This window comes from Mytilus galloprovincialis, chromosome 2 (assembly GCF_965363235.1).
Source record: "Mytilus galloprovincialis chromosome 2, xbMytGall1.hap1.1, whole genome shotgun sequence".
Lineage (NCBI taxonomy): Eukaryota > Metazoa > Mollusca > Bivalvia > Mytilida > Mytilidae > Mytilus > Mytilus galloprovincialis.
The window spans coordinates 89,433,726-89,452,180 of NC_134839.1; the positions used below are offsets into that span (position 1 = coordinate 89,433,726).

Consider the following 18,455-nt stretch of genomic DNA (forward strand, 5'->3'; position numbering starts at 1 on the left):
TTATAGTGTGTTCTTACAGTTACATGGTTGTTTAATGTAACACCACTGTCCCAGGTTAGGGGAGGTTTGCTCTTTCAAACAAGTTTAACCCCACCACAATCTCATATGAATCTGCATATGCCTGTCCCAAGTCAGGTGCCTGTAACTCAGTGGTTGTAGTTTTTTGCTGTGTTACCTCTTTTTTGTTCATTCATTATTTTTACATAAATGAGGCCGTTAGTTATCTTGTTAGAATTGTTTTACCTTGTCATTTCAGACACTCTTTTTGTGTCTTAATATAATGAAATATGGGTAATAGATACATGTACTACACAAAGTCATGGTACTAATATACAAAAGATTTTATATTATCTCAACTAAAATTCAGTTAAAATTGAAAAATGAAGGTCAAGTGATCCTGGTTCATCAAAGTGATGTCTTGTTTCTGTTACATTTGCCTTGAATGCTTTTAATTTCTGAATAAATTTCCTTTGTTCTTTTCCAATCCAAGGTCTATTTATATCCTTAATTTGATATGGTGTTATATGAACAAACAACTCTATCATGGTTGATGCGATTTTCTGTAAAACAAATTCACTTGTGATCCATGTGTCTTCACGTCCATTGTGTCCAGCATCAAGCCAATATACAGATTTTATTTTGGATACAAAGTCTGATGTTTCTGGTGATAAAGGTTTTGTGGCAACCTCAAACAATATCTGATTCAATGGAACACAACCTTTACTAAAACCAACAAAAGACATGGATAACTCTGCCGAACATCCAATGACTGGTCTTGTATCACTCTTCTCACTACTTTTATCTAAATCACAAGCTTGTCTGTTTTGATACAGTTCTAAGGCTTTAGAGTAAAGTTTTGACAAATGAGTTAATCCATTTGAATTTGTATATGTAAATAACATTGGAATGCCGTCTTGATCAAATTCAACAAAGTTTGAGTAGATACTAAAAGTATTCAACAACATTTCCTTTGGTTTTATAACTATTATTAAACTATCTTCAAATCTCTTTGCAAGAATTCTCGCTGTAGACTCTAGATTCCAATGAAGGTATAAGTTATTTGTTCTGTGTTGACTCATTATCTCTGGATAATTCTGAAATTATAAGAAAAAGCAAGCAAGTTATCTTATTTAGTTATATGGTCTGTAAAATCTCAAAGTATCTTAAAACATGGTCCATTCACAAAATCACAAAACACTTTATCAAAGCAATTGTACCAAATGCTTATTTTTGTAAATTTTAACAAAACATATTTTTTTAGTTGAGTTTTAGAGTCTTAATCTTAAGAAATTAAGGCTAAAAAAAATCAAAGTGCTTGAAAGCACTGAAGGGTAGTAAAGATTCCTGGGAATAAAAATTGAACTGCATTGTATACAAAGGAAGATAACTCTAATTTCTAAATATTACTTTAAATAACACCATGAAACTTTTAGAATGGTCTTCTTGTACCAGATTCATGTTGTATAATTTTTTTGACAAGTGTTGTTAAACAAATACACATTTGAATAACATGAATATCTGAGTATGAAATTGAGAATGGAAATGGCAAATATGTCAAAGAGACAACAACCTTACCAAAGACCAGGTAACAGCCGAAGGCCACGAATGGGTCTATAACTCTGAGTATGTAAACATGGATTAATTACTTAATATGTTCATTGATGAAATCTGTAGAATGTTGTGATAAATGTACTGTTTTGGTTTTTTTTCACAAAAGTAGTGAAAATGGATATTAAACTACCTAACTAGCCTGGCATATAACAAATGTATAAGGGTTTTGATTGCTGTGGTACTTTATCTCAAAAACCAAAACATAAAAACATGACATACAACAACAATGAACAACACATACATGTATAAATTGTGTAATTGGACAAAACAAAAAGTAATCTGAAGTGTAAAATAGGTTTGTACTCAACTATACTTCATTTTAATATATTTGTACACTATGACATGTACTAAATATATATTTTCAAATAAACAAAAAAGGATAAATAAGAGCTGAGTATTCTGCCTTAATGATATATGGGTTACTAACATTAGTTTGTCCTTTTAAGATGATGACACTTTAAGAAAAAGATTGTGTGCCAAAAAAATTAAGTACACATATCATGCATATATTATTCAAGTTACCAGGTTACATACCGTATTCAGCGGTGTATACTACGCATTTATGTATAGTCCACACCCCATTTTCATTCCCTTAAAATCAAGAAAAAAAGGGGTTTTTTTTTTTTGTAAAAGTCTAGTTCACTGTAAAAATCCATTGAAAGGGGCCTATTCTCCATGTATTTTATAAAAAAAAAATAATTATGTTTTATTTATTTCATGAATTCTTTTATTTTTTTTTATAAATTTCTAAAAACCGTCTGTAGTTGTGTATAGTCCGCACCCCTTGTACAAACAAGATATTTAAGGAAAAAAGTGCGGACTAAACATGCCCAAATTTGTATATCCTTGACTCAATACATTAATTCAAGGATACATGAAAATCTATCTTTTTGAAATTTTTAACACACTATTTAACTTTTGGCAATACATACTTACTCTATTTACACATGTACTGCAGAGATGGGTCAGATTACTTTCGATGTAATTGATTAAATTACAATTCCTTTGTCATTTGTACCATTAAATTGAACTAATGATTACTTCATTTCTGAAAGTGTCTGATTAAATTAATGATTACAATGGCAAAGGAATCATGATTACATCTGATTACAATGAATAAAAAAAACCAAATATTTTGAATGATGAGAATGAATTAACGTTTAATATAACGTTAGTTCTTTTTAGAAAGAATTATGTTTTACATATTTTAAATTGATAACTTCAAACTTCATCTATCTAAAAAAACACAAAACTTCACTACAGACATAAATGAACATTGTGTCACCTATTACACTTTATCATCATTGATCTCTGAATCATTTTGACTTCAATTGAATATGGCTTTATAAAGAGTTTGCTGTTTGTCTTCTGACCTTTTCCAGGCTATATATGTATTTCAAGGTGCAGTTTTTTTAAGTTAAAATATGGATGAAATAAAGTTAAAAGATAAAAATTATGAAAAAATTTAATAGAATTGTTTAAACAAATTGTAAACAAATACAAGTACTATAAGTCAATGCAATTTACATGTCCAGTCCAAGAACATACAAAAACTTGCTTATATTAAACAAGATATTTGTCAAAGTTTTAATTTAGTTTGTGCTAATAAGATACATTTCCACATGTCTGATTAATCTTTTATCATATATATACTCAATTGGAAATTGCAATAAAAACAAACCTTAATTGGTTTCCTACCTGTCAATTCAAAGTTTACAATAATCACAATATTAACAAAAGATTATAATTCAGGGTTAAAGAAAAATATAATAATGCTTAAATATAACAGGTTTTTTTATCAAATATATATATGCATATCTTTTAATTGTGAATATATGTACAATATCTTTTACTAAGGCCTTCTTAGGCTAATGATGACTTTTTAAATATTGTAACAGTTTGTGTTTTACTGAAGTATACAAATCAATTAACATGCTTGATAAAGTAAACTAAACTATCTTAACTTGTTAAATATCTATTAAATAAGAATAACAAAAAGGTTTATTTATTGACCATACACACAATTTAAGATTTTTTTCATTGTAATCAGAATGTAATTAAAATGTAATCAGGATTACAGGGCATTTTGAAAAGTAATTGATTAAATTAAATTACAAGTAATCAGATTTTTGGCTGATTAATGATTACAATGATTACTTGAAAAATTGTAATCAATTACAGCTGATTAACGATTACAATTACAATTACCCCAAGTCTGACATGTAGATAATAAATTATTCCAATATATGTAAGACAATATGAACACATCCAGGGCAAACAGGGACTTGGGTTGAATGTGAATATTTGGATTCTAGGTATTTGGGTTTTCATTAATAAATTTATTAAAACCTCAAAGAAAAGATCAAACTATAAACAACTTGTTGATTTCCCGGTAAGTAAATTTTATCGATTATGATTTTGATTGAATGAAAGATTACCACTTGCATTACTTCAATTCACAATCCAAATATAAATAGACTAATGATTAGTCCAAATAATTTTGACATCTTGCAAGGCTATTCTAATTTAAAAAAAAAACTAAAACAGCCTTGCAAAAAAAAAGACAAGACAATATATTTTATTTCCTCAGAGACAAACGTTTACAAGAATGCAAGAGGTCATATTTGTTTGGACTAGACTTACATGTATGATTTGATTTGAATTAAAAAAAAAAAAGAGAAGTCATTATCATGATTATACTGACAAAATTGAATTTAATTTTGAAAACAGTACCAATTACACTCATTTAGTATCGACTTGATATATTTCATCTGAATATTACTCTAATTATAGGCATACTTCAGTACTACACTAGTAATCAAGCATCGATACATTTCACAAATTAAATTTATCTTTATTTTATATGTCATCAAATCCTTCAAAGTTAATCTAGATTATTCATAATTTTATCATGGGGATGGATCAACCTGGGGCTGGAACAAACGTGGGACATATCGACTTGGGATAGATCGTCTTGCAACCGGATATACATGAAAAGGCCCTAGCAAATGCTTAGAATACATACATTAGTGTGTCTTTCTTTTATCTTCATTGTAATCATTTTGTAATCATTTGTACCAAATTTAACTTGTGATTACTCTGGCTGTAATAGGTGTCTTTAATTGACAATAAAATATATTTGATTTGATTTGTACCTGTGGCTGTAAGGAGTGTAAATTGTGTAATTGACAGTTTAAAAAAAGTCTCAAAATTTTAGTATTATAAGAGAACACTGAACTATGACTGTCGAATGACTAAGGAAAAAACTTCTAGATGTTGCACTATATTCAATATTCTAATAATGACCTGCACATCTCCACCAAAGAAAATCACTGTCTTGCTCAGGCATTTAATTGGATTTGTTGCTGAAGGAAAGCAAAGTATCAAGTCATTCTGTTTATCCTGGTCCCCAGTTACATTTTCAAAACGTTGCACTGTATACAATGACTGTAAATCTGGTGTACTAATGCTTGTCATTCCAAATATAACAGGAATCCGAAAAGAATAATTTTAGTGTTTTGCTACGGTTAATGTCAAAAAGTTTATTTGTTATCCCATGTAAAAAATGGTTTCTGCAAGCACAGACGAAACTAAGATTTTCATGATCAATTTATGTTTCGGACTTTTTCCTTTTCATGACTGGAAAAGTCGAAGTCTACACGAAGAAGTTCAAGGTTATTACGTTGAAAACAGAAAATTTAGTTTACATTGGTGAAGAAGAGAAACCTACATATTGCATGTTTATCAACGTAAGTATGACCTATTAGCCCATTGTAGGACTTTCCAATTGGATTGTTTTTAGAGACCGTACACGTAACTCTAGTTATTTGGACTAAATTAACTCGTAGTCGTACTCGTGTACGTGCAAATATATTTCTGACAAGGATACAAGGATTATATATGTTTATAATTTAATTAAAATTATCATACTGGTAAAATTATGGACCTTTGATACCGTGTGGCACAGGTGCTCCGATATCAGAGGAATTTACTTAGAGAAGGAGATACATCACACGGTTGTATACTACATAAAATCAACAAAAAATGACCATCTACAAACAATGGGCTATTCCAGAAATAATCCATACCCCCCCCCCCCTATAGAAGGTACATGGGGGTCAGAAAAAAATACATGGGAAATTTGGGATGTGGTTCAGAAAAAAATCTGGAATTCCATGTTGGTCCTATAGAAGGCAAAAAGATAAATCAAAATATTCCATGGAAAATTATGCTGTTGTTATTAGAAAATTTCTGGAAATCCAGAGCCATCCTATAGAAGGCAACTATAAAAGTTTATAAATCCATGGAAAATCTGGATTCTAGTCGCTTTCACTAAACTTAAGATTTAAGCTTGTATGTATATCTGTAGTTCATTTGGTAATTCTAAAGCCCAATGTATCTTTACAAACAATGTATCAGAAAGTGGTTTAGGTTTTTGCTCATTGTTGAAGGCTGTATGATATTCTTAAGTGGTTAATTTGTATCTTTTGATCTCTGGTGGGGAGTTAGTCCAAATAATTATGATGTCTAGGAAAGCTATTTTAAGCTTTTGCTTTGACGCCTTCCAATGTCAATGATGGATCAAAAGAAGTGAAAATTGAAAAATACCCACAGCAGACAGCATGATTATCTGGACTATTGGAGAGTAGTCTTATTGGCAATTTGGAAATGATACCACATTTTATTATTTTAATACTACATGTATAAAGTGTGTCCATACATGTTGTAAGCCAGAGTTGTCAGTACTGAACTTAAGTCTGAGATTTGTAAATTTGAAATCGTTTGCAATAGGACCTAAAAAAAAAGATATAAGTACATTTGTTCATGTACCTCAGCTACTAACATAACATTCAGGGGATGTTGAAAGTGATAATACTTCAAAAGAAATGCCTACTTCCAACACCACATGACATGTTTGCTATTAATCTTATTGGGGCATTTCACAACTTCTAATTGGAGATCGAGATAATAATATTTCCCCCTCTTTTCTTTTACCATTGAAGTTACATGTACAAGCATGTATATCAGTATACTGGTATTATAGAACTTGTTTGCTTTTTTGCATTTTCATAAAACATGTGTTATATTACATAGCATAGGGTAAAAAATTCTCAGTCTCAGACAATAAACATGATAAATGCCTGTGATTAATAAAAAATATTTTGAAACTTGCATTTCTAGAACTAAGTGAAATTAAATTGATATGAATACTGTGTATATTATAATTTATTCATGTCAAAAATTATTAAAAAAACTTTATAAACATGATAAATGACCAATCTCGTTACAATGACATAAGTTACAATATCTAAGGTTTGCTCAATTTTATTCCATCTACCAGTTTCGATGGGTAACTTATGGTTACCCGTTCGAAATCTACAATATGATATTCTATCTTTATCCCTTAAAATATTCAGATATTCCTCAAATTCAAAATTTTGTTTAAACAATTTGTAGGCCAAACTTTTTGATGAACAGTCAATATCAGCTCTCCATTTCTGTGGAGACTGATCAAATAACTTTTGTTTTAAACTAATACCCAACCACTTAGAATTAAGATTTCCTTGTGACAACCATATATTGCTATATCCACATTTATCTTATGTATCTTTAACGTATTTCAACCAATCTGACCTTAATTGGTTGTCACAATTCTTCAAGAACATGTATTCGTATAATATTTAAGCAATCCTGTTATCATCCCCATTAACCATTTTTGACCAAAAATTAACCATACACAGCTGTATATACAACTGTACCGGTATAAAGACATGGGATAAATACCAAGTTCACCATAAATCATAAATTTAGGCATTGTAAAATTCCTTTCTTCAAGTCAACAGAATCCAACTAAAATTTTCAAAAAATTTGTGCTTCAGGCTTGTGGACACAAAAGTTAACCCTGAAATGACAAGGCAGGTTTTATAGGCATCTTTTGTGTATAACTTAGTGTTTTCTTATCAAGATTCAAGATTCTTTATTTCTTAAACACCATAAAGATACAATGGTACAAAGAAGTTCATCAAAAGTCATATAACATAACACAAACACACATGACAAGATGAGATGAAAATATCAAATAATACATGATAAACAGTATAGTAAAGAAGAGTGGTGATTAACCAGGAAGACTCACTTGAAAAGTTATAACCCTGATAAATTTGCACAGCTTTTTCAACTTATTTTTAATTTTTAACTGAAATAGTTTTTCAAATTTTAGTATGTTACATCTGTGCAAGAAAAAAGTATCCAAATATTGTGCTCGAAAATTTGCCAAAGAACTACACTGCAAAGTGTAATGAAATTCATCACCAATCTCGTTACAATGACATAAGTTACAATATCTAAGGTTTCACTCAATCTTATTCCATCTACCAGTTTCGATGGGTAACTTATGGTTACCCGTTCGAAATCTACAATATGTTATTCTATCTTTATCATTTAAAATATTCAGATATTCCTCAAATTCGAAATTTTGTTTATACAATTTGTAGGCCAAACCTTTTGGCGAACAGTCAATATCAGCTCTCCATTTCTGTTGAAACTGATCAAATAACTTTTGTTTTAAACTAATACCCAACCACTTAGAATTAAAATTTCCTTGGGACAACCATATATTGCTGTATCCACATTTATCTAGTATATCTTTAATGCATTTCAACCAATCTGACCTAAATTGGTTGTCCGAATTTTTCAAGAACACGTATTTGTATAGTATTTTAGCAATCCTGTTATCATCCCCATTAACCATTTTTGACCAAAAATTAACCATACGCAGCTGTATATATAAAGACATGGGATAAATACCAAGTTCACCATAAATCATAAAATTGGGTGTCGACTTCTTAAGGTTTAATAATAGTTTACAAAATTTTAAGTGCACTTTTTCTATAATATCAGTATTAATGAAACCCCAAATCTCACACCCATACAGGAGGATTGGCATCACAATTTTATCAAATAGATCATATTGTGATTTCAGACAAGTTGTGCAACCTCACCTTTTTCAATACTTCATACATTGCTTAATTTGCTTTTCTAACTAAAATTTTCTTAGCACTCATAAAGCTACCTGTTCTTGAAAAATTCAACCCAAGGTAGGTCAATTCGTTGACTATCTCTAATGCATTTCCATCATATAAAAAGTTAATATTTTTGGGTAATGATCAACCACCAGAATCTTAGTTTTACTTGTGTTAACTTTTAATTTCCAGGTACTGCAATATTCAAAGAATATATCTAATTGCAACTGTAGATCAGATGCATTATCCGAAAAATAACACTGTATCATCTGCGTACAATAACACCAAGAGGGGGCCCCGCTCCAGTCACGCTTTAGTGATTCCCTATATAAGCAACCAAATTTTTTCTCAAAAAAGGGGGGGGGGGGCATTTTGTCACTGATTTTTGCAAATTGTCAGGTCAAGTGTTGTATTCCCAAATAGCAATATTATAATAAGGTTTATTGACTGTTAAAGATGATATTTAATTAATCATCAATAAATGTTTAAGATGATGAACATGTAAGCATACAAAAACATAAGCCCTAATGATCTTTTAAGTCATCCTACATTTTTTTCCTTGTGTACCTTTAAAACAAAGTCATTGCATAAATTAGTTGATGCCTGTATAAACAAGAAGATGTGGTAAGAATACCAATGAGATATCTCTCAACCCAAATCACAGCGCATAAAAAGTTAACAGTTATAGGTCAAAAACATGAAGCCTTGGCTCACACCAATCAAGAAGTTATAATGGGCCCCAAAAATAACAGAAAACCAACTGTGGAATCTATATAAAAAAAAAAAAAAAACCAGAAACATGAACAAGTTACTACACCAACAAATGACAACCACTGAACAATGGCATCTGACTTATGAAAGGTGCATAAAAAAAATGCAGCGTTTTAAACATTATAACAGCAGCCAACCTTCACCCTTACCGGAGACCGTAATGTATCATAACAATATAAAAAGACCCAATATAAAGTATCAATTGAATGATTGAAATGGATGAACTTGATCACAAAGACATTTAAACAAAAAAAAGTAAGCATACAGCTGAATGAATGCAGTTTGATTTAATCATCTACATGTATGATACAAAAAAAACAATATTAAAACTTCTATGTTTCATGAAAACTGGATGCCACATGTGGAGCAGGATCTGCTTATCCTTCAGGAGCACCTGAGATCACCCCTAGTTTTTGGTGGGGTTCATGTTGTTTATTCTTTAGTTTTCTATGTTGTGTCATGTGTACTATTGTTTTTCTGTTTGTCTTTTTCATTTTTAGCCATGGCGTTGTCAGTTTGTTTTAGATTTATGAGTTTGACTGTCCCTTTGGTATCTTTCGTCCCTCTTTTTAGGGATATGGGATATTTGTAAAAAATATTTATTGGGATATTAGGGGTAAACATTATAGGGATACAGGATATTGGGATAAAAACTTAATGGGATATGGGATATTGATCCCCCCCCCCTCTGGATCTGCTCTGGAATTTTACTGTTGGAAATTAAATTTGTCTGGAAATATTTATTTCCACAGGATATTTTCTTGGAAATTTTAGTATTATTCTCATTTTTTTCCTGGAATATTTTTTAGAATTTTTGAAATAATCTGGAAATTATTGCCAACTTAGAGAATATTTTCTGGAAAATCTGAGATTTGTGAATTGTGAAGAAGGAGGCAAACTTTAGTAATTGTCTGTGTTTTATTGACTCATACTTTAAACTTATTGGAAGCCCTTTAAAAAAAGTTGCTTGTTGCATTGTTTGTTGATGAATTCATCTGATTATTATATCTTATGCATTAATTTATGTGTTTTTCTCTAAATTTTACAGTAATTGTTGGAAAGAAGATTTTATCAGGAAAAGATGGCTGCACGGGTAAAATAGAAATATATATTAAAATTTTGAACATGTACATGCCTTTGTATAAGATTTAGATAGAAAATAAAATACAGATATAAATTGTGTATCATTTTACCACTTACCATTGCTTATTAGATCTTATGGTTGTCAAATAAATAATTATATAATGAACTGCATGTACTTGCAAAAAGAATTAAAATTAAATCTAAATTGTCACTTTTCAAATTATAACACAGCATAGCAAAACAGGATCTAAATGCATTGGCGGATCCAGGGGGGGGGGGGTTCGGGGGGGGGTTGGAGCCCCCCCTTTTTTTTGGCCGGTCAATGCATTTGAATGGGGACATATAGATGGAAACCCCTTTATCCTGAGTTGGGAACCCCCCCTTTTTAGAATGGCTGGATCCGCCCCTGAAATGATTGATCAATGTTGAGACAAATGGTAAACTTCAATAAATTTATAGAAAAATAAATGTTTTGTTTGCATTGTAATCTGGATATTACCAAGATATGTCTTCTGGGATGAAGGTTTGAATTTTTTTGATTATTTGAACATTATCATAGAGAAGTAAGGGTTTGTTGGATAGGGGCAAAATATGTGAAAATCTTGAAAAACAGGAGAAATAAATTGATAGTCAGAGAATATATGATGGTTTTGAATTTAAGATTAATATTAAATATGACTGTCGATGGAAGTTTATAAAGAAATTTTAATATTTCAGCTCATTACAAAGTCTGGTCGTGTGACAGCCTACTTACCTAACTTGAATGCTGCTGTAAATCATTTCCGTACATTTTCTACACACTACCTGAAAGATCAGCATATTACTTTATGCTCAGATGAGAGCAGTAATGGTAATTCTTTATAAATATTTTTACATTAATTCATGACAGCCTAATAGAAGCTAACTTTCTGATTCTGATTTCTGGGTCCCCTACTAAATTCTCCTGCACCTTTTAAACAAAAGATTTGTTATAGAAATTTGAGATCTCCTTATTAAAGTTAAATGTCATTTGAAAAAGAGGGGTCCATGTAATCGGTTTAAGCTACTGATTAAAAAGGCATCTTTTCCTTAGGTAACATTTTCCATTTGCAACATCATTTCCTCCACTGTAAGTGTATAGTATGCATATAAAAAGGATTGAGATCTCCATATTAAGAAATTATAAAATAAATAAAATTTTATTATTTTTAATCTTGCACATGGATGTTAATGTGAGAAAATTCAAAAGGTTAAAAATAACCATTATCACAATTTTTATTTGCTTACATACCTATTATATGTGAACTGCTGCAAATAATTCTACCTTTGCTAAATATATTTTGTAGGTAATATAAAATATGACATATCACCTGAACTTGGTCCATTTGGACCTTTAGATAAAAGATTCCCACTTCCAGGGCATGTTGGATTGAAAAACAATTCAGTTAAGACAATGATGGTGACACAACCTGTTTTATATAGAGAACCCGTAAACATTGATGAATTCTTAACCAAAAATAACCTAGAGAAAAGACAGCAAGAAGTTTTTCAACAAGCACAAGAAGTAGTAAGATCCTTATACTAATAGTTTAATAGGAATTATTGCACTTAATTTCAATTGATTTGCGGCTTTTATTTAACTCTGATGAAAATCACCTGTAATTGAAGTGTGAAACATTTTTTGCAGTATAAAAATGCCTTTCTTTCCAAATTGCTTGGACAATGATATCTGTCCATTTTTTTTTAAGACTTAGAATTGTATAACCTCATATTGTTTAACTGTAATTGAAAAGTAAACAGCAAAACAGATCTGAATTTATTAATATTACACATGGTTTGATTTTTCTTGTTTCTCATTGGTTTATTTGGTCACATGTTTTCCAAAATATATTTTGTATTTTTCACTATTTTTGCCATATTGAATAATTGACTCGACTTACTAGTCACTTACTATATTCAGCCATGTTACTAAAAATAGTAGCATAGAGTCAATATCATTTAAAAAAAAAAATAGTAACATCTAGTCAGTATCGTTTTCAAACTTAAGCTATTATCTACATACATTGTACATATGTAATATAAAAATAGGACTTTCACTCAGTTAATAAGTTATATATAGACCTGTTAGATTATATTGAATTTCGGACTTCGTCCTCGGTCAATATACATGTAATCTGAATAGGTCATATATAATGTATTGACCTTGTCAAAAGACCATAATTGATAAATATGTCGTGCTTGCCCTTATGATATTTAAATATTGTTTGTTGGGTTTTTTTCAGATTGAGGATCAGTTTTTAGGGGAACCATCTCCTGGTGATAATCTAGAATGCATTGCACAGCAATGTCCAGACCGTCTCAAAAGAGGTAACGCTTTATTTCATTGTTAAAGCTATTGGTAAATTCATTGTTTTAAAATAGCACATTATCTAAGAATATATAAATAATGAATGACAAACTGATATGCTTTATGTATTTTACAAACGACACATGAAATTGAACAAAAAAAATCATGAAAATGCAGAAATTTTCAATACCTTCATACTAAAATAGAAAACAATTTTCAGTCATGAATATAAAAACTAAAAAGACATGGCATGATTACCCATCAGATATCAATTCATTAGAGACTAGTATAGTTCACTGTATGACCATTAATAATGGGAAAAAAAAAACTATGAAGAAAAACAGTTATTACAGACAGTGACTGACAACAACCATTGGATAAAAGGCTTCTACCTTAAACATGTACCCAAAAATGGGGTAGGGTTAATCATGTTTGTCTCAGCACAGTGGTGTAAAAACATAACAAAATAAGAACTTAACTATTAAAAAAGTTGTTTTCTGTTTTTATACGACAATAAAAAATAAAAATGGTCGAATATTGGTATCATGTCGTCCTCATCTGTGTTGTCGTCATCGTCGATGAAGACGGATGATTTCCAGATAATAACTTTTGTATAAGTAAATAAAAGTCAAAAAAATTTTAACACAAGGTTTATAACCACTAAAGGAATTTTTGGATTGATTTTGGGGGTTTTGGTCCCAACAGTTTAGGAATAAAGGGCCTAAAAAGGGCACAAATAAGCATTTTTCTTGGTTTTTGCACAATAAATTTTGGGACCCTCTATCAAATTGGTCCACATTGAGTTCTAAAATTGAACTTTATTTGATTTCATCAAAAATTGAACTCTTGGGGTTCTTTGATATGCTGAATCTAACCATGTATTTAGATTTTGGATATTGGACCATAACAGGTAAATGTCCAATTGAAATTTTTTAAGTTCTTAGACCACATTCATTCTGTGTCAGAAACCTATGCTGTGTCAACTATTTAATCACAATCCAAATTCAGAGCTGTATCAAGCTTGAATGTTGTGTCCATACTTCCCCCAACTTCATGGTTCGACCTCTGCAGTCTTATCAAGCTGCACCCTGTGGAGCATCTGGTTGCACTTCAAAAAGAAATTGAAATGAATAAAAAAAAGCTATCCTGATGATAGATCATTTGATGTGTGACAATTTGTAATATAGATAAATCATTTGATGTGTGACTATTTGTTATAAAGATACATGTAGATCATTTGATGTGTTGCAATTTGCAATATAGATAAATCATATGATGTGTGACAATTTTTAATAAAGATAGATCATTTGATGTGTGACAATTTGAAATATTCATAGATCAATTGATGTGTGACAATTTGAAATATTCATAGATTAATTGATGTGTGACAATTTGTAATATTCATAGATCAATTGATTGTCACAATTTGTAATATTGCAGATGTTCAGGATCTTTTTCCAGAAAGAGATTTAAAAAAAACAAATTTGACTGTGATTGTTATTAGTCAGAAAACCACAAATGATATGTCAGGATGGAGTGAGGAGGTGGAAGAAGAGAGAGAAAATTTGTTGGCAGAGGTACATGTTTATATTGGCATAGGCAATCGCTTGATATAGAATAAACAAGAGTTATAACTTATAAGCAACATTCAGTTTGTAGCCATTTTATCTGTGTTAGCTACAAGGATCTGGAAATTTTCTCACACAATTTTGGTGAATAGGACCTTTTCCAGACCCTTTCTTAGCTATAACTCTAGTCTTTATCATATTAAGGAATATATAGGGAAGATTCTATGCAACTCTCTATGAACCCTTTTTATACGACCGCAAAAATTGAAAATTTTTTGGTCATATATTGGTATCACGTTGGCGTCGTCCGAAGACTTTGGTTTTCGCACTATAACTATAAGTGAATAGAAATCTACGAAATTTAAACACAAGGTTTATGACCATAAAAGGAAGGTTGGGATTGATTTTGGAAGTTTTGGTCGCAACAGTTTGGGAATTAGGGGCCAAAAGAAGCATTTTCTTGGTTTTCGCACTATAACTTTAGTTTAAGTTAATAGAAATCTATTAAATTTTGACACTAGGTTTATGACCTCTAAAGGAAGGTTGGGATCGATTTTGGGAGTTTAAGTCCCAACAGTTTAGGAATAAGGGGCCAAAAAAGGGTCCAAATAAGCATTATTCTTGGTTTTCACACAATAACTTTAGTATAAGTAAATAGAAATCAATGAAATTTAAACACAAGGTTTATGAACGCAAATGGAAGGTTGGGATTGATTTTGGGAGTTTTGGTCCCAACAGTTTGGGAATAAGGGGCCTAAAGGGTCCAAAATTAAACTTTGTTTGAATTCATTAAAAATTGAATAATTAGGGTTCTTTTATATGCTGAATCTAACTGTGTATGTAGATTCTTAATTTTTGGTCCCATTTTCAAATTGGTCTACATTAAGGTCCAAAGGGTCCAAAATTAAACTAAAGTTTGATTTCAACACAAAAATTGAATTCTTGGGGTTCTTTGATATGTTGAATCTAAACATGTACTTAGATTATTGATTATTGGCCCAGTTTTTAAGTTGGTCCAAATTGGGGTCCAAAATTAAACTTTGTTTGATTTCAACAAAAATTGAATTCTTGGGGTTTTTTGATATGCTGAATCTAAACATGTACTTAGATTTTTCATTATGGGCCCAGTTTTCAAGTTGGTCCAAATCGTGGTTCAAAATTAAACTTTGTTTGATTTCAACAAAAATTATATCCTTGGGGTTCTTTGATATGCTGAATCTAAACATATACTTATAATTTTAATTATGGGCCCAGTTTTCAAGTTAGTCCAAATTGTGGTCAAAATTAAACTTTGTTTGATATCAACAAAAATTGAATCCTTGGGGTTTATCAGATTGGTCCACATTGAGGTCTCAAGGGTCCAAAATTGAACTTTATTTGATTTCATCAAAAATTTAATTCTTGGGGTTCTTTGATATGCTGAATCTAACCATGTATTTAGATTTTGGATATTGGACCATAATAGGTAATGTCCAATTTAAAATTTAAAGTTTTTAAGTTGAAATTCTTAGACCACATTCATTATGTGTCAGAAACCTGTGTTGTGTCAACTATTTAATCACAATCCAAATTCTGAGCTGTGTCCATACTTGCCCCAATGTTGAGGGTTCGAACTCTGCGGTCATATAAAGCTGCGACCTCCAGAGCATCAGGTTTCTTTTTTCTTGGTCTCTTTTGTAACTACTGGGTTAATATATATCAGTTTAAAAAATATGAGATGAGGACACATTTGTATCTTCTTTATCTTGTGATGCCCAACATGGGCCATGTCTGTCACCCCATTACACTTTTGGTGTCCTGATGATAATTAATAACAGCTTGACAAAATGTTAAGAAATTTGAACACAATGTCATAGACCATGAAATAGGTGTAAAATTTGATTTTGACATTTGTCAAGAGAAATGCTCCTTGATTATGTTAGAAATTAGTAATTTGATTGTTTCTTGATAAAAAATGAAGGTCTTGCTCGTCAAAATCTATTCTAAAATGTTATTTTGTTATAAAATACAGCCAAAAGTGGATTTGGACCATTCTGGAATGATTTATTTATGTGTTGTGTTTTATTTCCAGTTCAATGAAGCATGTATTTGTAATGTTTGTATTTTATTTCCAGTTCAATGAAGCAGCAACAGATATTTGTAATGTTTGTGTTTTATTTCCAGTTCAATGAAGCAGCAACAGATATTTGTAATGTTTGTGTTTTATTTCCAGTTCAATGAAGCAGCAACGGATATTTGTAATGTTTGTGTTTTATTTACAGTTCAACAGATATTTGTAATGTTTGTGTTTTATTTACAGTTCAACAGATATTTGTAATGTTTGTGTTTTATTTACAGTTCAACAGATATTTGTAATGTTTGTGTTTTATTTCCAGTTCAATGAAGCAGCAACAGATATTTGTAATGTTTGTGTTTTATTTCCAGTTCAATGAAGCAGCAACAGATATTTGTAATGTTTTAATGGAAGCTGGATACTGGGCAGATTTTATTGATCCTTCTAGCGGAAAACCTGTATGTAAAGTATTATAACAAAATCTGTGTTAAGCTTTATATTTGTCACAAAAATTCTCTTACACATTTAAATGATACCGTATAGTGGGTTATTTTCAGAGGCGGATTTAGGGGGGGGGGGGGGGGGGCCCAGGTGGCCCGGGCCCCCCCTTTTGAGAAAAAAAATTTGGTTGATTATATAAGGAAACACTGAAGCCTGACGGGAGCGGGCCCTCTCTTAGGCAGCCAGTGGGCCCCCACTTATGAAAATTTCTAGATCTGCCACTGATTTTGAGCGGGGGTAAAATTTCGGATTTTCATTGAATAAGGTATACGAAATATTTTGGCGGATTAAAAACTTTTATAAATACCTTTGAATGTACACTTTTTATTTGGCGGAAATTATTTTGGCCATTTTGTTCTATCAGCGAAAATTTGCACACCGTGAAAATAACCCACTATATGGTACTAGAAAAGTGACATTAATAGGAGTTGGATAAGTTATCAGAACATCTAGTTAATATTGTTGAAAATATTATTTGTACAAAGAGAATAAATCATATCAACATTGCTCTGCGAATTATTTTGATGTAATTCTTCTGAAATAAAAAAACAGACTTTCAAAATTTCCTTGATTCCTGTAAATAGTTGTCAAAGGTACCAGATTATAATTTAATATGCCAGACGCGAGTTTTGTCTACAAAACCCTCATCAGTGACGCTCAGATCACAACAGTTATTAAGCCAAACAAGTACAAAGTTGAAGAGCATTGAGGACCCAAAATTCAAAAAGGTTGTGCCATGTATGGCTAAAGTAATCTACGCCTTGGAAAAGAAAATCCATAGTATTTTGAAAAATTCATACTTTTGTAAACAGGAAATTTATAAAATGACCACGTTATTTTTCCTTGATTATTTTCAGTTCCTTGGTCCACATACCAATGCCACCATGTTTGAAACAGATGAACGGTACAGAACATTTGGATTTGAAATAGATGATCTAGGCTGTTGTAAAGTTCTCAGACATCGTTTGTGGGGAACACATTCTTATGTTGGCTGTCTGTTCACTGACGCTCCGTTAGATCACCCTTTTATAAGTGCTATGAAAGCAAAGAACTAGTGAGAGTGAAATTGAATTTGGACTTATTTGTTATCTATTTCCAATGCTATTATTTATGTAAGTTGGTGAGAGATTAAATGCTGTTAAACTGATGAAAGAATGGAAATAAACGTGTTTTAAATGCTTAGACTTGATTCTAATAAATGTTCAGCCAGCTAGTATGAAATATTTTTGTAAAACACTTTTATGTCACAAGAACAAACGCACAAAGTATTTGACAGATACTATCTATTTAGATACATTAGTTGGTGTCAAACAAATTTTCCAAGCAATTTAACCTTCTAGGTGATTAAACTGTTAACATTGCAGTAATTAAGTCACAAGGCAGTTGTCAGTAAAATAAAATGTAAACACAAATGTAGAACAAATGCCATAATCTGTAGAAAATCAGATTCTGAGTTCATTATGTATGCAACTAGGTGTCTTACCAATGAAATGGATTAAGTCCAAGGATTTTATTTAACG

At 30.9% G+C, this 18,455-nt stretch overlaps 2 protein-coding genes across 2 annotated transcripts; one reads left to right on the forward strand and one right to left on the reverse strand.

The window, feature by feature from the left end:
• Nucleotides 1-323: 323 nt before the first annotated feature.
• On the reverse strand, nucleotides 324-5,186 carry LOC143064794 (mitochondrial protein C2orf69 homolog). The gene is made up of 2 exons (XM_076237897.1): nucleotides 4,918-5,186; nucleotides 324-1,094 (listed from the first exon to the last, which is right to left on the reverse strand). Exons 1-2 carry the CDS (start codon nucleotides 5,086-5,088, stop codon nucleotides 357-359), a joined length of 909 nt encoding a protein of 302 aa, XP_076094012.1. The 5' UTR covers nucleotides 5,089-5,186; the 3' UTR covers nucleotides 324-356.
• Nucleotides 5,187-5,234: 48 nt separating this feature from the next.
• Nucleotides 5,235-18,117, forward strand: LOC143064795 (cobalamin trafficking protein CblD-like). Its single transcript, XM_076237898.1, has 8 exons — nucleotides 5,235-5,360; nucleotides 10,453-10,497; nucleotides 11,205-11,337; nucleotides 11,813-12,033; nucleotides 12,749-12,833; nucleotides 14,254-14,390; nucleotides 16,806-16,892; nucleotides 17,793-18,117. Exons 2-8 carry the CDS (start codon nucleotides 10,486-10,488, stop codon nucleotides 17,988-17,990), a joined length of 873 nt encoding a protein of 290 aa, XP_076094013.1. The 5' UTR covers nucleotides 5,235-5,360; nucleotides 10,453-10,485; the 3' UTR covers nucleotides 17,991-18,117.
• Nucleotides 18,118-18,455: the final 338 nt, after the last annotated feature.

Coding starts and splice junctions, on each gene's coding strand:
- LOC143064794 (XM_076237897.1), bottom strand. CDS start 5,088: ATGACAAGCATTAGTACACCAGATTTACAGTCATTGTATACAGTGCAA. Junction 1,095..4,917: donor TCTTTGGTGGAGATGTGCAG/GTCATTATTAGA, acceptor TTATAATTTCAG/AATTATCCAGAGATAATGAG.
- LOC143064795 (XM_076237898.1), top strand. Junction 12,034..12,748: donor TTCAACAAGCACAAGAAGTA/GTAAGATCCTTA, acceptor GGTTTTTTTCAG/ATTGAGGATCAGTTTTTAGG. Junction 12,834..14,253: donor TCCAGACCGTCTCAAAAGAG/GTAACGCTTTAT, acceptor GTAATATTGCAG/ATGTTCAGGATCTTTTTCCA.